Source organism: Oryza glaberrima, chromosome 4 (assembly GCF_000147395.1).
Source record: "Oryza glaberrima chromosome 4, OglaRS2, whole genome shotgun sequence".
Classification (NCBI taxonomy): domain Eukaryota; kingdom Viridiplantae; phylum Streptophyta; class Magnoliopsida; order Poales; family Poaceae; genus Oryza; species Oryza glaberrima.
In genome coordinates this window covers 28,539,909-28,556,666 of record NC_068329.1, presented here as the reverse complement: position 1 = coordinate 28,556,666, position 16,758 = coordinate 28,539,909, and the positions used below count along the sequence as shown (strand labels likewise).

The 16,758-nt window shown below is 44.1% G+C and overlaps 2 protein-coding genes and 2 pseudogenes across 2 annotated transcripts; all 4 read left to right on the top strand.

Moving 5' to 3' along the window:
* Positions 1–246: 246 nt before the first annotated feature.
* LOC127771339 (receptor-like serine/threonine-protein kinase SD1-8) lies at positions 247–4,228 on the top strand. The gene is made up of 7 exons (XM_052297231.1): positions 247–1,622; positions 1,986–2,090; positions 2,192–2,370; positions 2,813–3,023; positions 3,271–3,508; positions 3,594–3,741; positions 3,827–4,228. The coding sequence occupies exons 1-7, from the start codon at positions 290–292 to the stop codon at positions 4,127–4,129; spliced, it is 2,517 nt and encodes an 838-aa protein (XP_052153191.1). The 5' UTR covers positions 247–289; the 3' UTR covers positions 4,130–4,228.
* Positions 4,229–7,468: 3,240 nt separating this feature from the next.
* Positions 7,469–10,936, top strand: LOC127771218 (receptor-like serine/threonine-protein kinase SD1-8). The gene is made up of 7 exons (XM_052297070.1): positions 7,469–8,810; positions 8,924–9,028; positions 9,097–9,290; positions 9,686–9,896; positions 10,003–10,240; positions 10,315–10,462; positions 10,543–10,936. Exons 1-7 carry the CDS (start codon positions 7,502–7,504, stop codon positions 10,819–10,821), a joined length of 2,484 nt encoding a protein of 827 aa, XP_052153030.1. The 5' UTR covers positions 7,469–7,501; the 3' UTR covers positions 10,822–10,936.
* LOC127770945 (cysteine-rich receptor-like protein kinase 10) lies at positions 10,869–12,635 on the top strand (annotated as a pseudogene).
* A 451-nt stretch (positions 12,636–13,086) lies between these two features.
* On the top strand, positions 13,087–16,701 carry LOC127771221 (G-type lectin S-receptor-like serine/threonine-protein kinase B120; annotated as a pseudogene).
* Positions 16,702–16,758: the final 57 nt, after the last annotated feature.

Sequence of the window (16,758 nt, the reverse complement as noted above, 5' to 3'; positions counted from 1 at the left end):
AATTTCAGAATGAGCTGGTTATAGAATTAACCGCTACGGAATGAAATTTACAGGAAACAAAATTGTCCCAGTGAAAATGTGATTGCTCTTTGGGTCATTGGGCTTATGAATTATCATTCATATTCAACAGTTTTCGGATACTATGGCCTTGTTTAGTTCTCAAAAACTTTTCTCAAAAACATCTCATCGAATCTTTGGACACATATATGGAGCATTAAATATATGAGACACTGAGGCCGGCCGGCGTACGTGCTCCCTGCACAGCGGCCGTGAACAATTTTCCAAGGAGATGCAAGGAAAAAAAGAATCAACAGTTATGGAAGCAGCAACCACCAACATTTTCTACCGTCCCGTCATCTTCTTCTCCGTGCTCCTTTGTTTCCAATACCGTGCCGCCGGCGTTGCATCGGACACGCTCAGCAATGGCCGCAACCTCACTGACGGCGACACGCTCGTGTCAGCCAATGGCTCCTTCACTCTGGGGTTCTTCTCACCCGGCTTGCCAAGCAGGAGATACCTCGCGATATGGTTCTCCGAGTCGGCGGACGCCGTCTGGGTGGCCAACCGCGACAGCCCACTGAACGACACCGCCGGCGTAGTGGTTATCGATGGCACGGGCGGGCTCGTCCTGCTCGACGGCGCCGCCGGCCAGGCCGCCTGGTCGTCGAACACGACTGGCTCGTCTCCATCGGTGGCGGCGCAGCTGCTCGAGTCTGGGAACCTCGTCGTGCGCGACCAGGGCAGCGGCGACGTGCTGTGGCAGTCGTTCGACCACCCGTCGAACACCCTGATCGCCGGCATGAGGCTCGGCAGGAACCCACGGACCGGCGCCGAGTGGTCCCTCACGTCGTGGCGCGCGCCCGACGACCCGGCGACGGGGGGCTGCCGCCGCGTGATGGACACGAGAGGGCTAGCGGACTGCGTCTCGTGGTGCGGCGCCGGCAAGAAGTACCGCACGGGGCCGTGGAACGGGCTGTGGTTCAGCGGTGTCCCGGAGATGGCATCGTACTCGTCCATGTTCGCGAACCAGGTGGTGGTCAAGCCCGACGAGATCGCCTACGTCTTCACCGCCGCCACCGCCGCGGCCCCCTTCTCCCGCCTCGTGCTGAGTGAGGCCGGCGTGATCCAGCGCCTCGTGTGGGATCCCAGCAGCAAGGGGTGGAACACGTTCGCGCAGGCGCCGCGCGACGTGTGCGACGACTACGCCAAGTGCGGCGCGTTCGGGCTGTGCAACGTGAACACCGCGTCGACGCTCTTCTGCAGCTGCATGGCGGGGTTCAGCCCGATGTTCCCCTCCCAGTGGTCCATGAGGGAGACCTCCGGTGGTTGCCGGAGGAACGCGCCGCTGGAGTGCGGCAACGGGAGCACCACGGACGGGTTCGTGCCGGTGCGCGGCGTGAAGCTCCCCGACACGGACAACGCCACGGTGGACACGGGCGCCACGCTTGACGAGTGCAGGGCGAGGTGCTTCGCCAACTGTTCCTGCGTCGCCTACGCCGCCGCGGACATCCGAGGCGCCGGCGGCGGCAGCGGATGCGTGATGTGGACGGGTGACGTCATTGACGTTCGGTATGTCGACAAAGGGCAGGATCTCTATTTGAGGCTGGCAAAGCCTGAACTAGGTACAACACTGAAACTAATGTGTTCGAGCAATTTTATGGTTCTTGAGGAGGTACCATAAGGTACCATTTTTTCTATTGTAAATTTGGTACCTTTTGGTAACTAGGTACAAGGTACCAAATTTTACACTAAATTTTTGATACCTCATGATACCTCCTTAAGAACCGTAGAATTGCTCAATGTGTTTGGCAATGGTTAATTACATATATATTTCCTTCGCTGTAAAATATCCTAGTACTCGGTTAAACATCGCCTAGTACTCGATTAGAGTCTATAATGTTTGTGATGTCTGATTGAGTACTACGTTACTATATTTTAGCGTGGAGGAAGTACTAATTATTTTGGTGAAATATTTCTTTTCGCAGTTAACAATAAGAAGAGGACTGTGATAAAAGTTCTGCTCCCAGTTACAGCAGCATGTTTGCTTCTGCTGATGAGCATGTTCCTTGTGTGGTTACGCAAGTGCAGAGGTAGATACCGAGCCACCTCACTTCTCAGTTCTCACAGCTTATCTAATTAAGAATAATACTACTATTAATATTAAAATACACGATATTGATATTCCTGTCAGGCAAACGTCAGAATAAGGTTGTCCAGAAAAGGATGCTAGGATACTTGAGTGCATTAAATGAACTTGGTGATGAAAATTTAGAACTGCCGTTTGTCAGTTTTGGAGACATTGCTGCTGCAACAAATAATTTTTCTGACGACAACATGCTGGGACAAGGTGGCTTCGGAAAGGTTTATAAGGTAGCCCACAAAAACTGTATTGAAAACTACAGTAGGACAAAACTATCGCACAATATTCTTCAATTTTAGTGCATATTTTTTTAGGAGTATTACAGAAGAAGTGCCACAATTAGTACTCCCTCTGTCCAAAAAAATATAAGAGATTTTGGGTGTCACATCTACCCAAAATCCCTTATACCATAGGACGGAGAGAGTAGTTTACTACTGAAAAGTAAAAACAGTGATACCATATGAAAATCCCAATTATGGATGATGAACTTTATTTTTAAAAAAGGGAGAACCGACAAGAAACATGGTGTTAAATAATTAAGAAGAATGTGTGAGCGTGTTAAGAGTCGAATAAGGAACCTTGGGGTCGAAACCACGTCCCTTATATTGCGGTAAAAAGTGCATCTCTAGATGAACTTTCTTAATAAAAAAATTAATTGATTAAATTGTGTAGGGCATGCTGGGTGATAACAAAGAAGTGGCAATTAAAAGGCTTAGCAAGGGTTCTGGACAAGGAGTAGAAGAGTTCAGAAATGAAGTTGTTCTAATTGCCAAATTGCAGCACAGGAACCTCGTTAAACTTCTTGGCTGTTGCATACATGGAGATGAGAAGCTGCTAATTTATGAATACTTGCCAAACAAAAGCTTGGAAGCTTTCATTTTCGGTACTGTTCAAAAACATACCATGCGATCCAATAAACTTCACTCCATGCTTACTGATAGAGAAATTTTATTGTTCTTGAGAAAGTATCTCAAGATACCTAAATTTTACACTAAAATTTTTGGTACCTTGAGATATTTAGTATCCGAAGGTACCAAAATTTACAATAAACAATGTGATACTTACCAGTACTTTCTCAAAGATGATAAAATTATCCTTACTATAAGAACATTGTATACCATTCTTGATAGATCCTGCAAGTAAGTATGCTCTTGATTGGCCAACAAGGTTTAAGATAATCAAAGGAGTAGCTAGAGGACTTCTTTATCTCCACCAAGACTCAAGGTTGACAATAATTCATAGAGATCTCAAATCAAGCAACATCTTGTTGGATGTGGATATGAGCCCTAAGATATCTGATTTTGGTATGGCAAGAATCTTCGGTGGCAACCAGCAAGAAGCCAATACTAACCGAGTTGTTGGAACATAGTGAGTGATCCAGGAATTTGTTTTTTACTATTACATTGATTTCCTGAAAAATCCTTTGTTACTTATTACTAAAACTGTTAAGCAGTGGTTACATGTCTCCTGAATATGCAATGGATGGCGCCTTTTCAGTCAAGTCCGACACATATAGCTATGGTGTTATACTCTTGGAGATTGTAAGTGGTCTGAAGATTAGCTTACCTCGGCTGATGGACTTTCCCAACCTATTAGCTTATGTAAGTACCATGGAATGCTCTATGTCCATAAAAATTCAAAATAACTATACCGCTTTTATATGGACTGATCTATTTCACTGTTTAGGCATGGAGCTTATGGAAGGATGACAAGGCCATGGATTTGGTGGATTCATCCATTGCTGAGAGTTGCTCAAAAATGGAAGTTTTACTATGTATCCACATAGGGCTGTTGTGCGTGCAAGATAATCCAAATAATAGGCCACCCATGTCTTCTGTTGTTTTCATGTTAGAGAATGAAGCTGCAGCGCTTCCAGCTCCAATACAACCTGTGTATTTTGCACATAGGGCCTCTGGAGCCAAACAATCAGGAGGAAATACCAGCAGCTCTAATAATAACATGAGCCTCACGGTATTAGAAGGACGGTAGATTTACTTTTTGCACGCAAAGGCACAAAGCGTTTCCTTTGGACAAGTCCTGTAATCGGATTGTGGATTTCCATAAAATTAATAGAAACAAGAGACATATACTCCCTCTATCCTAAAATATTTGACGCCGTTGACTTTTTTAAAAATATTTAACCGTTCGTCTTATTAAAAAAATTAAGTAATTATTAATTCTTTTCATATCATTTGATTTATTATTAAATATACTATTATGTATACATATAGTTTTATACATTTCACAAAAGTTTTTGAATAAGACGAACGGTCAAACATGTTTAGAAAAGTCAACGGCGTTAAACATTTAGGGAAGGAGGGAGTATTAACATTACACTAACTAGAATATGTGGAATATGTGGTTCTCCCAAGATTGTGTGTTGTACAAAAGAATATTTCAACACCCTTTCAGGATCAGTTTCGTCAAATAACTGCTAGTAAGTTGGATGTTTTAGTGTTTCAAGAAGTCGGAAGTTCTACACCAGGTTATACGTACCAAAAAGGAGGAATGCACGGTGAACATGCATAGGAGTAATTAATCTTAAGGAGCTAGAGTAGGATCATAACATATATGCCATATAATTATATTCTACAAAATTCATCATTCTAACAAAGCTTAACAAATTCCTTAGTACACAAACTTTGATCCCATTGTACTGGAAACGAGTTTATTTTTTTATTTTCCGAAAGATTATAGCTGATCTTGAAATAGAAATCGAAATCGAAATTAGCAATACCTGGGGTTGGATGGGGCTCGCGACCTCGCGTCGTGTCGAGGTGGCACCGCGAACTTGTGTCACAGCCGCACAAGCATGTGACACCCGTGAGCGTCCGGAACAGTGCAGGTTAGGCCCGCCGTGTCTTCCGCCTCATCAGCCGGCTGCCATGGCCGCTAATCCGTCCCCCTCCCTACTGCCACAGCCGAGCGCTTCTTCTGTCCTCTCCCTAGGCGGCAATGGCATGATGCAACCCCTCCGGCCTCCACCTCGCGCGCGCTGCATTGGGAGCGGCGGACGCCGTACGCCGGACACTTGGACGTGCGGGCCGAGCCGCCCTCCGCCGGTTCACTGCCCCTGTTCGACGGATGGCTCTGCGGCACCCGCGCCCGCTCGCCGGTTGACGTGGCGCCTCCGCGCCGGGGCAGCCGACGTCACTTGGGTCTTCCACCGGCCACCGCCTCAGCCCTCATCCGAGCGCTTCCCTCTACTGATCTCCTCCGCTACCTCGCCGAGCGGGAGTGCGGGACAATGGGGTTGGACGCGGCGACCCAACGCTGGGTCACCGGCTCACTGCCCGACCCTACTCAGCTCGGCTCACCGCTCTGCCGGTCTCCAGCACTCACGGCTCATCTCGCATGGATCGGCCCATCTCGAGTACCCGTGGCCTATTAAGGGTGGCCTAAAGATGGTTCGGGCATCAGGGGTTGTTCTTGTTCAGATTATAGGTAAAATAAATCTTCTCAAAATTGGATAATTTGGTAACATTATCAAATTTTGGTAAGAATTTTTTTTATTTACCAAAGTCTGGTAAAAAGCTAAATGGTTGCTCATGTTTGGCAACTTTAATTAAAAAAATGGTATATCTTATAATGACATCAATCTAAACAACTCCTTACTGCTCCTTCCAAATTATAAATCGTTTTGACTTTGGTCAAAGTCAAGCTACTTCAAGATTAAATAAGTTTGTAGACAAATATAATATAATATTTACGACACCAAATTCGATTCATCAAATCGATAATTGAATATCTTTTCATAATATATTTTGTCTTGGGTTGAAAATGTTTCTATTTTTTCTACGAATTTAATTAAATTTGAAATAGTTTAACTTTGATAAAAATTAAAACGACTTGTGTAACCTGAAACGGAGGAAGTACTACCCAACGCTGGTAAGAGAACCCGCCACGCCATGGGACAGACGCGAGGTTTGGCTTTCGCCTGCTCTGCCCGCTCCCTCCAAAGTCCAACCTGAATTCATGGTCATGGCGTTCTTTTTCGTGCAGCGTTGTCACAAGACTTGGAAGTATCATCACCAGTTTTTTTTTTTTTTAAAAAAAGGAAAGCTGTATCATGATCAGTTGAACTGGCCATGAGATATTCAGCTTTCGACTAGTCCCTTCACCGTCTATTTCCATTGGTCTGAATCAAGACTTAAACAGCTTCATTTCTTCCAATCCCCAAAGGTGTTGATAGCAATGGAATTAAACTCTAACTACACAAGTCAGTTTCATATCTGCATTATGAATTTATGATATAATTTGACTCATGAGTCGTGACAATCAAACGAATCAGAAATCCTAAGGTTCATTATGGTCTACTTTTCTCATCTCCTGCGGCTGGTCTCGGTCGCCGAACTGATGATCGGCTGACACCAGGAAAGCCACAGTTTCCATCAAATAATCAGATTTTCCATTTGAGGTTGAAAAACAAATTAAGTAGAGATAATACATAAATATACTATAAACTTTGAAACCAATCATACGTGTAAGGGTTTATTTATATTGATGCCATTTTAATTCATATCAGGTAAATTCGATAAATATATGGATTCATTTAGTTTGTTACCGAACATTGGTAATGCATATGAAAATTTAATAATATTGTCAACTTATCAAAGTTTTGGTATTACCAACTTTTGAAAAGGTTGATTTTGCGAGTAGTTTGAACACCCTTAAATGTGTGCACTATCATAGTAACTTGGCTAGTACGTTATATTCAGAATCAAATTACCATGGGCGCACTTTCCAAGGCGTTAAATAGGGGAAACTGTTTTAACAGCTTGAATGGATGTTTATTGCATGTCATCTAAATGGTTATGAAAAAAATTAAAAAAATATGAACAAGATAGATCAATATGTAATATATCAATCCACAAACATGCAAGATAAAATTCAACTTCTACAAATTGTAACAAAAATAACAAACAAAACTCAAATTATTATATGTATATTTACAATTAAATTTGTTATTTTTGTTACAGCTTGTAGAAGTTGAATTTAAACTTGTATGTTTATGGAGTGATATAATACATATTGATCTATCTTGTCAATTTTTTTGAAAATTTTTCATAACTATCTAACTGACATGCAATAAACGGGTGAACGTCCACTCAAGCTATCATAATCCATCTCTGTTAAATAGTGTTTTCTTCTCTACAGTTTCCGCTGCTTTGCAACTTATCCGTATGGACTCATGCATCTAGCTAGCTAGTCAATCGTGGGATATTAATTACTGTGTTTGAATTCCTCCTACACCGGCACTAGATTCCGTGTATGTATGATACTTGTGAGGCCAACCTGTTCCCGTGCACTGTAGTCCGTGAACAATTCTGGGCAAGGACGTGCAAGAAAAACTCACCCGTTATGGAAGCAGCAACCGCCAACATTTTCCACCTTAGCCTCACCTTCTTCTTCATGGTCCTCCTTACTCTCGGAACATCTGCCGCCGGCGTTGCATCGGACACTCTGAGCAATGGCCGCAACCTCACTGACGGCAACACGCTCGTGTCGGCCGGTGGCTCCTTCACTCTGGGCTTCTTCTCACTCGGCTTGCCAAGCAGGAGATACCTCGCGATATGGTTCTCCGAGTCCGCGGACGCCGTCTGGGTGGCCAACCGTGACAGCCCACTGAACGACACCGCCGGCGTACTGGTTAACAATGGCGCGGGCGGGCTCGTCCTACTCGACGGCTCCGGCAGGGCCGCCTGGTCATCGAACACGACTGGCAAGTCTTCATCAGCGACGGCGGCGCAGCTGCTGGAGTCCGGAAACCTCGTCGTGCGCGAGCGCGACCAGCTGAACACCGGTGTCTTCATCTGGCAGTCGTTCGATCACCCGTCGAACACACTGATCGCCGGCATGAGGCTCGGCAACAACCGGCAGACCGGCGACGCGTGGTTCCTCTCGTCGTGGCGCGCGCACGACGACCCGGCGACGGGAGACTGCCGCCGCGTGCTGGACACGAGGGGGCTCCCGGACTGCGTCACGTGGTGCGGCGGCGCCAAGAAGTACCGGACGGGGCCATGGAACGGGCAGTGGTTCAGCGGCGTCCCGGAGATGGCGTCGTACGAATCCATCTTCTCGAGCCAGGTGGTGGTCACGCCCGACGAGATCGCCTACGTCTTCACCGCCGCCGCCGCCGCCGGCTCCCCCTTCTCCCGCCTCGTGCTGGACGAGGCCGGCGTGACCGAGCGCCTCGTGTGGGATCCCAGCAGCAAGGTGTGGATCCCGTACATGAAGGCACCGCGCGGCGTGTGCGACGACTACGCCAAGTGCGGCGCGTTCGGGCTGTGCAACGAGGACACCGCGTCGACGCTCTTCTGCAGCTGCATGGCGGGGTTCAGCCCGGTGTCCCCCTCGCGGTGGTCCATGAGGGATACCTCCGGTGGGTGCCGGAGGAACGCGCCGCTGGAGTGCGGCAACGGGAGCACCACGGACGGGTTCGTGACGGTGCGCGGCGTGAAGCTCCCCGACACGGACAACGCCATGGTGGACACGGGCGCCACGCTTGACGAGTGCAGGGCGAGGTGCTTGGCCAACTGTTCCTGCGTCGCCTACGCCGCCGCGGACATCAGCGGCCGCGGCTGCGTCATGTGGATCGGCGACATGGTTGATGTTCGTTATGTGGACAAAGGGCAGGACTTGCATGTGAGATTGGCAAAGTCTGAACTAGGTACACATGACTATCACAAAATTGCACGCATGTGCATTCATTTGCCCGAAACTAATGGGTTCAGCAATTAATTACTTTATGGTTTTCTCGGTGAAAATTTTCTTCCCATTCAGTTAACAATAAGAAGAGGACTGTGGTAAAAATTATGCTCCCACTTACAGCAGCATGTTTGCTTCTGCTGATGAGCATATTCCTTGTATGGTTATACAAGTGCAGAGGTAATACTCGCAGCTTATATCCTCTACTCCTACTAGAGCTAATATTAACACACTATATATATTTGTAGTCCTGTCAGGCAAACGTCATCAGAATAAGGTTGTCCAGAAGAGAGGGATTCTAGGATACTTGAGTGCATCAAATGAACTTGGAGATGAAAATTTAGAGCTCCCGTTTGTTAGTTTTGGAGAAATTGCTGCTGCCACAAACAATTTTTCTGACGACAACATGCTCGGACAAGGGGGCTTCGGGAAGGTTTACAAGGTACAAAATAAGTTCTATCTTGAGAATTACAATAGGGACAAAAACTAACATATATAATACTATAATTTTTAACTAATAATATAGTTAATATAGGCTAAAACAACTAGAGATTGAAATTTTACCTAGGGTCTCGTGACCCCGTATAGTATGCTGTAGGAACTAGGAAGTAGGAAGTAGCATGTCAAAAAAAAAAAGGAACTAGGAAGTAGGAATGCCCCTGCACTGTACTGATAAATTAGCAGAGAGATTTTTACCATCCCAAATATGGAGGTACCTCAAATTAACATTAAGACTGTAGTACCTTTTCAGACTTCAGTCTTTAGGAACTGTAAAACCACTCATTTACAAATGAACAGCCTTCTTAATAAAAAAAATAAAGTGATTAAATTATGCAGGGAATGCTAGATGACGGCAAAGAAGTCGCAATTAAAAGGCTTAGCAAGGGTTCTGGCCAAGGAGCAGAAGAGTTCAGAAATGAAGTTGTTCTAATTGCCAAACTGCAGCATAGAAACCTCGTTAGACTTCTTGGTTATTGTATATACGGAGATGAGAAGCTGCTAATTTACGAATACTTGCCAAACAAAAGCTTGGATGCTTTCATTTTTGGTACTGTTCAGATTTATATACTACAGTATTGCATAAACTTATCATATGATCCAAAGAAACTTGGCTGCATACTTAATAATAATAACATAGTTTACCATTCTTATAGATCATGCAAATAAATATGTTCTTGATTGGCCAACAAGGTTCAAGATAATCAAAGGAGTAGCTAGAGGACTTCTTTATCTCCACCAAGATTCAAGGTTAACTGTAATTCATAGAGATCTCAAACCAAGCAATATCTTATTGGATGTTGATATGAGTCCTAAGATATCAGATTTTGGTATGGCAAGAATCTTTGGAGGCAACCAGCATGAAGCAAATACTAACAGAGTTGTTGGAACATAGTGAGTCATTCATGCATTAATGTTCACAATGTTTATTTGCTCGAATCTTTACTTACTGCTAAATCATTAAGCAGCGGTTACATGTCTCCTGAATATGCAATGGATGGCGCCTTTTCAGTCAAATCCGACACATATAGCTTTGGTGTTATACTCTTAGAGATTGTAAGTTGCTTGAAGATTAGCTTGCCTCGGCTGACGGACTTCCCCAATTTGTTAGCTTATGTAAGTATGGTGGAATGCTTTATCTCTACAATTCAGATTAATTGTACTAATTTTATATGGACTTGATTCCACTGTTTCAGGCATGGAACTTGTGGAAGAACGACAGGGCGATGGATTTGATGGACTCATCCATTTCTAAGAGTTGCTCACCAACTGAAGTTTTACTATGTATCCAAATAGGTCTATTGTGCGTGCAAGATAATCCAAATAATAGACCACTCATGTCTTCGGTTGTGTCCATGTTGGAGAACGAGACCACAACGCTTTCAGCTCCTATACAGCCTGTGTATTTTGCACATAGGGCCTTTGAAGGCAGACAAACAGGTGAAAATAGCATCAGCTTATTAGAGGGACGGTAGGTGTTTATGTTATTTTTCTGCACGCTAAGTGCTTCCTTTAGGAGCACATGGTGAAACATGTATAATTGATATTTGGAGAGGAGTAGGACCGTAACATATGTGGCATACAATTGCATTTTTTGTGATGATAAAATTGATTATTTACCATCGATTTTGTTCCTCGGTACCCAAACTTTGAGCCATCGCACCGGAAACGAGTTAAGAAGACACACCCGTAACCCATTGATCTCGACTTGAAATCGGGTTCTTGTCAACATGGGCTTGGCGGCCTGGTGGGCATTAGCGGGCCGGATTTGTTCTGGCAGAATTGAACTAGATGACACAGGAACCATTCGAGGAAAGGGCTCTCATCCTTCATCCTCTTCCTCTCATCTCCTCACAGGACCAAGCTTGGCCTCCCTCCCATTGGAGGGAAGCCCTTGCCATGCTTATTGGATTTTGTTCCAACAAACTTGGTGTTAAATAATTGAGAAGAATGTATGATTGTGTTAAGAATCAAATATAGAACCTCAGGGGTGAAACCATACATCCATGATACTGTGTGAACAAGTGTATATCCCGATGAACTTTCTTAATAAAAATTAAAGTGATTAAATTGTGCAGGGCATGCTAGGCGGTAACAAAGAAGTGGCCATTAAAAGGCTTAGCAAGCATTCTGGACAAGGAGTAGAAGAGTTCAGAAATGAAGTGGTCCTTATTGCCAAATTGCAGCACAAAAATCTAGTCAGGCTTCTTGGTTGCTGCATTCACGGAGAGGAAAAGCTTCTCATATATGAATACTTGCCCAACAAAAGCTTGGATTACTTCCTTTTTGGTATGTCCTAATCATATATTCCTTTTTTACCTTTTCTTTTTCCACGTTTGGTGGAAGACTGTTACCAAAAGGCCATGTGTGAACAACTATAAGTATCGTTTTATATTGTTCACGGTAGATGATTCAAAAAAGTCTATGCTTGACTGGCAAACACGGTTCAACATAATCAAAGGAGTAGCTAGAGGACTTGTTTATCTCCACCAAGATTCGAGGATGACAATAATTCACAGAGATCTCAAAGCGAGCAACATTTTATTGGATGAGGGGATGAGCCCCAAAATATCAGATTTTGGCATGACAAGGATCTTTGGTGGCAACCAGCATCAAGCAAACACTAGACATGGAGTCGGGACATAGTGAGTAACTATTGCACTACTTATGATTACAATACTAACTTTTATATACCTGGAAAACACTTAAATAACTTACACTCGTTGGTGACATGATTCATATAGTGGTTACATGTCTCCTGATATGCAATGGAAGGCATCTTCTCTGTCAAGTCTGACACCTACAGCTTTGGTGTTTTAGTTTTGGAACTTATAAGCGGCTCTAAGATAAGCTCTCCTCATCTTATAATGGGTTTTCAAAATCTTATAGCCTGTGTAAGTGTGTAAGTTCTAAGAAATATCAAAATGCATAAAGTTTCAATAGATAGGATTTTGCACTAATTAGGAACTTTGTTCCCTTGGTTCAGGCATGGAGCTTGTGGAAGAATGGAAAGGCAGAGGATCTCGTGGACTCAATTATTCTGCAGATATATTCACTTAATGAGTTTTTGCTCTGTATCCATGTAGGACTGTTATGCGTTCAGGAAGATCCAAATGCTAGACCACTCATGTCATCAGTTGTGGCCATGCTCGAGAATGAAGCCACAACACTTCCTACTCCTAAGCAACCTGCATATTTTGTGCCAAGGAATTGCATTGCAGGAGGGGCAAGAGAGGATGCCAACAAGTCTGTGAACAGTATAAGTCTTACCACACTACAAGGACGTTAGATGTTTAATTTCAGATTTAGCTGGCTGTAGAATTCACCACTTGATCAATTGTGCAAGAACCTAGGAATATGATTGCTTTGTGGGTGTATGGTTCATTTTCAATGGTTTACAAAAAAAAAAAAGAAGGAAAGTCTCTTGGGGTAATCCCTGTCGTCTCCTTGCGTAACGCAAACAACTTCCTTGATCCTTCAGTAGTCTCCATCAATTGTTCTTGAGCATAAATCGTTGATCCTCCAGCCTTCATGTTGTCGTCTACAGAAATAGTTGTAGTAAGTTTTCTGTTGTGCACAAGCGTTCAAGCGTCGATATTTCTAGTTGCGAGGTTGTCCCGGTGCCACCGAGCCAGCCAGCCAGCCACAAACTGCACAAGTTAGCATCACAACACTGAGTACTAATACCAGCTACGCCTATGCTCTCGTCAGGCCACTTCACCGTATTCTCCCCACAGTTCAGTTTGAATTCGTAGCAAAACTTTATCTCGACGGACAGAAAAGTCTCGGCCATTCGTTATTACGCTGCTTCCTTTGGTCCAACCGCGTGCTCCTCAAGAGTCAAGAGTCAAGACTCAGGAGAATCATGTATGCATCAGATAATTAAACACCCATATGTGTGTGTGCTATTTCTCTACGCTTTGCAGGCAACTAGGCAAAGCTAAGAACAAGACCAAATGAATGGTATGGCTTGCTTCCCTCTTTTCATCTTCTCATTCTGCAGGTGCGATGATCAGCTGACACAAGCAAAGAAACTCTACCCTGGCGACGTGCTCGTCTCCCAGAACGGGGTTTTCGCACTCGGCTTCTTCTCCCCAGCAACTTCCAACCAGAGCTTATTCCTCGGCATATGGTACAACAACATCCCAGAGCGCACATACGTTTGGATTGCCAACCGTGACAAGCCGATCACTGCCCCTTCATCTGCGATGCTCGCCATCAGCAATAGTTCTAACTTTGTATTGTCAGATTTAGAAGGCCACACCTTTTGGACGACGATGGCCAACATCAACACCAGAGGTGACCGAGCTTATGCAGTGCTGCTAGACTCAGGAAACTTGGTTCTTCGGCTGCCGGACAATACAACCGCATGGCAAAGCTTTGATCACCCAACTGATACCCTTCTCCCCAACATGAAGTTTTTCCTGAGATACAAGGCACAAGTCGCCATGCGACTTGTCGCTTGGAAGGGACCGAATGACCCATCCACCGGGGACTTCTCCTACCACAGCGACCCCAGATCAAACCTTCAGGCCTTCATCTGGCACGGGACCAAGCCATATTACCGTTTCATTGCACTTTCACTTAATAGAGTGTTAGTGTCCGGTGAAGCATACGGGAGCAACATTGCCACTTTGATGTACAAATCACTTGTGAACACTGGGGATGAGTTGTACATTATGTACACAACCTCTGATGGCTCCCCATACACACGAATCAAGCTTGACTACATGGGCAACATGAGGTTCCTGAGTTGGAACGGGAGCTCATCGTCCTGGACAGTCATCTCTCAACAGCCAGCGGCCGCTGGTGACTGCAATCTCTACGCCTCATGTGGCCCATTCGGCTACTGCGACTTCACATTGGCCATCCCCAGATGCCAGTGCCTTGATGGATTCGAGCCAAGTGATTTCAACTCTTCGAGAGGATGTCGAAGAAAGCAACAGTTGGGATGCGGAGGTAGGAACCATTTCGTGACCATGTCTGGAATGAAGCTCCCTGACAAGTTCTTGCAAGTCCAGAACAGAAGCTTCGAGGAGTGCATGGCCAAGTGCAGCCACAACTGCTCATGCATGGCCTACGCTTATGCTTATGGCAACTTGACCAAAGCCGACACCATGTCCGATCAGTCAAGGTGCTTGCTCTGGACTGGGGATCTTGCTGACATGGCGAGGGCAAGCCTTGGTGACAACCTATACCTCCGGTTAGCCGACTCTCCTGGTATGCTCACCATTTCTTCCCCTGCAGAGACAACAAAATCTTAGATAGTCTGCACATCAAATTAAAAGCAACATCCATGCATACTTATGGTTTAGAAATTCTCATAATTTTGTTTACTTCTCTTGATAGGACACACTTCTGAAGATAAGAAAAAGAACAGATATCTAGTGGTGGTTTTAGTCACAATTATTCCATGCCTGCTGATGCTCACATGCATATACCTTGTCAGGAAATGGCAATCAAAAGGTATGGCAAGGGCCGTTACTTATGAATTCATAGTATGATGTCTTCCTGTAATTGTACTGACAGCATCGGTGTTATTAGGCAAACGGAGAAACAACAAAAATCAGAACAGAATGCTGCTAGGAAACCTTAGATCTCAAGAACTAATTGAGCAGAATTTAGAATTTTCACATGTTAATTTTGAATACGTTGTCGCGGCAACAAACAATTTCAGCGATTCCAACATTCTTGGAAAAGGAGGTTTCGGTAAGGTTTATAAGGTAAACAATTCAGGCTGACAATCACAAACACTGGAGAATCCTACAATATTTTATAAATTTAAAATGATTGTATTACACAGGGGAAATTGGAAGGTGGGAGAGAAGTTGCTGTCAAAAGGCTCAACACAGGTCGCACACAAGGGATAGAGCATTTTACAAATGAAGTTGTTCTTATTGCCAAATTGCAGCACAAAAATCTAGTTAGGCTTCTTGGCTGCTGTATTCATGGAGATGAAAAGCTTCTTATTTTTGAATATTTACGCAACAAAAGCTTGGATTACTTTCTTTTTGGTACGCCTAATCATATATTCATTTTCCCTTTATCACTTTTGGTGGGAGAGGTGCCTGAACAACTTTAAGTCTTGTTTCATACTGTTCATGGTAGATGATTCAAAAAAGCCTATACTTGATTGGCAAACAAGGTTCAACATAATCAAAGGAGTAGCCAGAGGTCTTGTTTATCTCCACCAAGATTCAAGAATGAGAGTAATTCACAGAGATCTCAAAGCCAGCAATATTTTATTGGATGAGGAGATGAGCCCCAAAATATCAGATTTTGGTATGGCAAGGATCTTTGGTGGCAACCAGCATCAAGCAAACACTAAACATGTAGTCGGGACATAGTGAGTAACTCTTGCACTACTTATGATTAAAATACTAAATTTTATATACTTGGATACTTTCAAATTACCCACACTTCTTGTTGTTGGTGGCACGATTCAAACAGTGGTTACATGTCTCCTGAATATGCAATGGAAGGCATCTTCTCTGTCAAGTCTGACACATATAGCTTTGGTGTTTGTCTTGGAACTTATAAGTGGTTGTAAGATCAGCTCAACTCATCTTATAATGGATTTTCCAAACCTTATAGCCTGTGTAAGTTCTATGAAATATTGAGATGAACGAAATTTCAACAGCTAGGATTTAGCACTGATTAGGATATCTCCTCTCTTTGTTCAGGCATGGAGCTTGTGGAAAGATGGAAAGGCAGAGGAATTTGTGGACTCAATTATTCTGGAGTGCTATTCGCTTAATGAGTTTTTGCTCTGTATCCATGTAGGACTGTTATGCGTTCAGGAAGACCCAAATGCTAGACCACTCATGTCATCAGTTGTGGCCATGTTCGAGAATGAAGCCACAACACTTCCTACTTCTAAGCAACCTGCATATTTTGTGCCAAGGAATTGCATGGCAGAAGGGGCAAGAGAGGATGCCAACAAGTCTGTGAACAGTATAAGTCTTACCACACTACAAGGACGTTAGATGTTTAAATTTCAGATTTAGCTGGCTGTAGAATTCACCACTTGATCAATTGTGCAAGAACCTAGGAATATGATTGCTTTGTGGGTGTATGGTTCATCTTCAATGGTTTACAAAAAAAAAAAAAAAAGGAAGCAATTTCGCTCAATTATTGGTGAGTTGGATGTTTCTGCACTAGGCGATTAAGAAAAAAGAGAGTGGAGAATTGAAACCACTGTGCTCAAAACTAGGTAAGCTAAAAGAGAGCAGTAAAGACTACGATTACTTGCCTTTCCTTCAAAAAAATATATATATAACTTGGGATAAAAATCATAATTGGTTTTAATACCTATTATACTTCTTCAAATGGAGAGTGGCAGCATCAAGGGCCTGTGACACCACGTGGAGCCATGGAACACACGTGAGGTTTCGCTTTTGCCTGCACTAGCC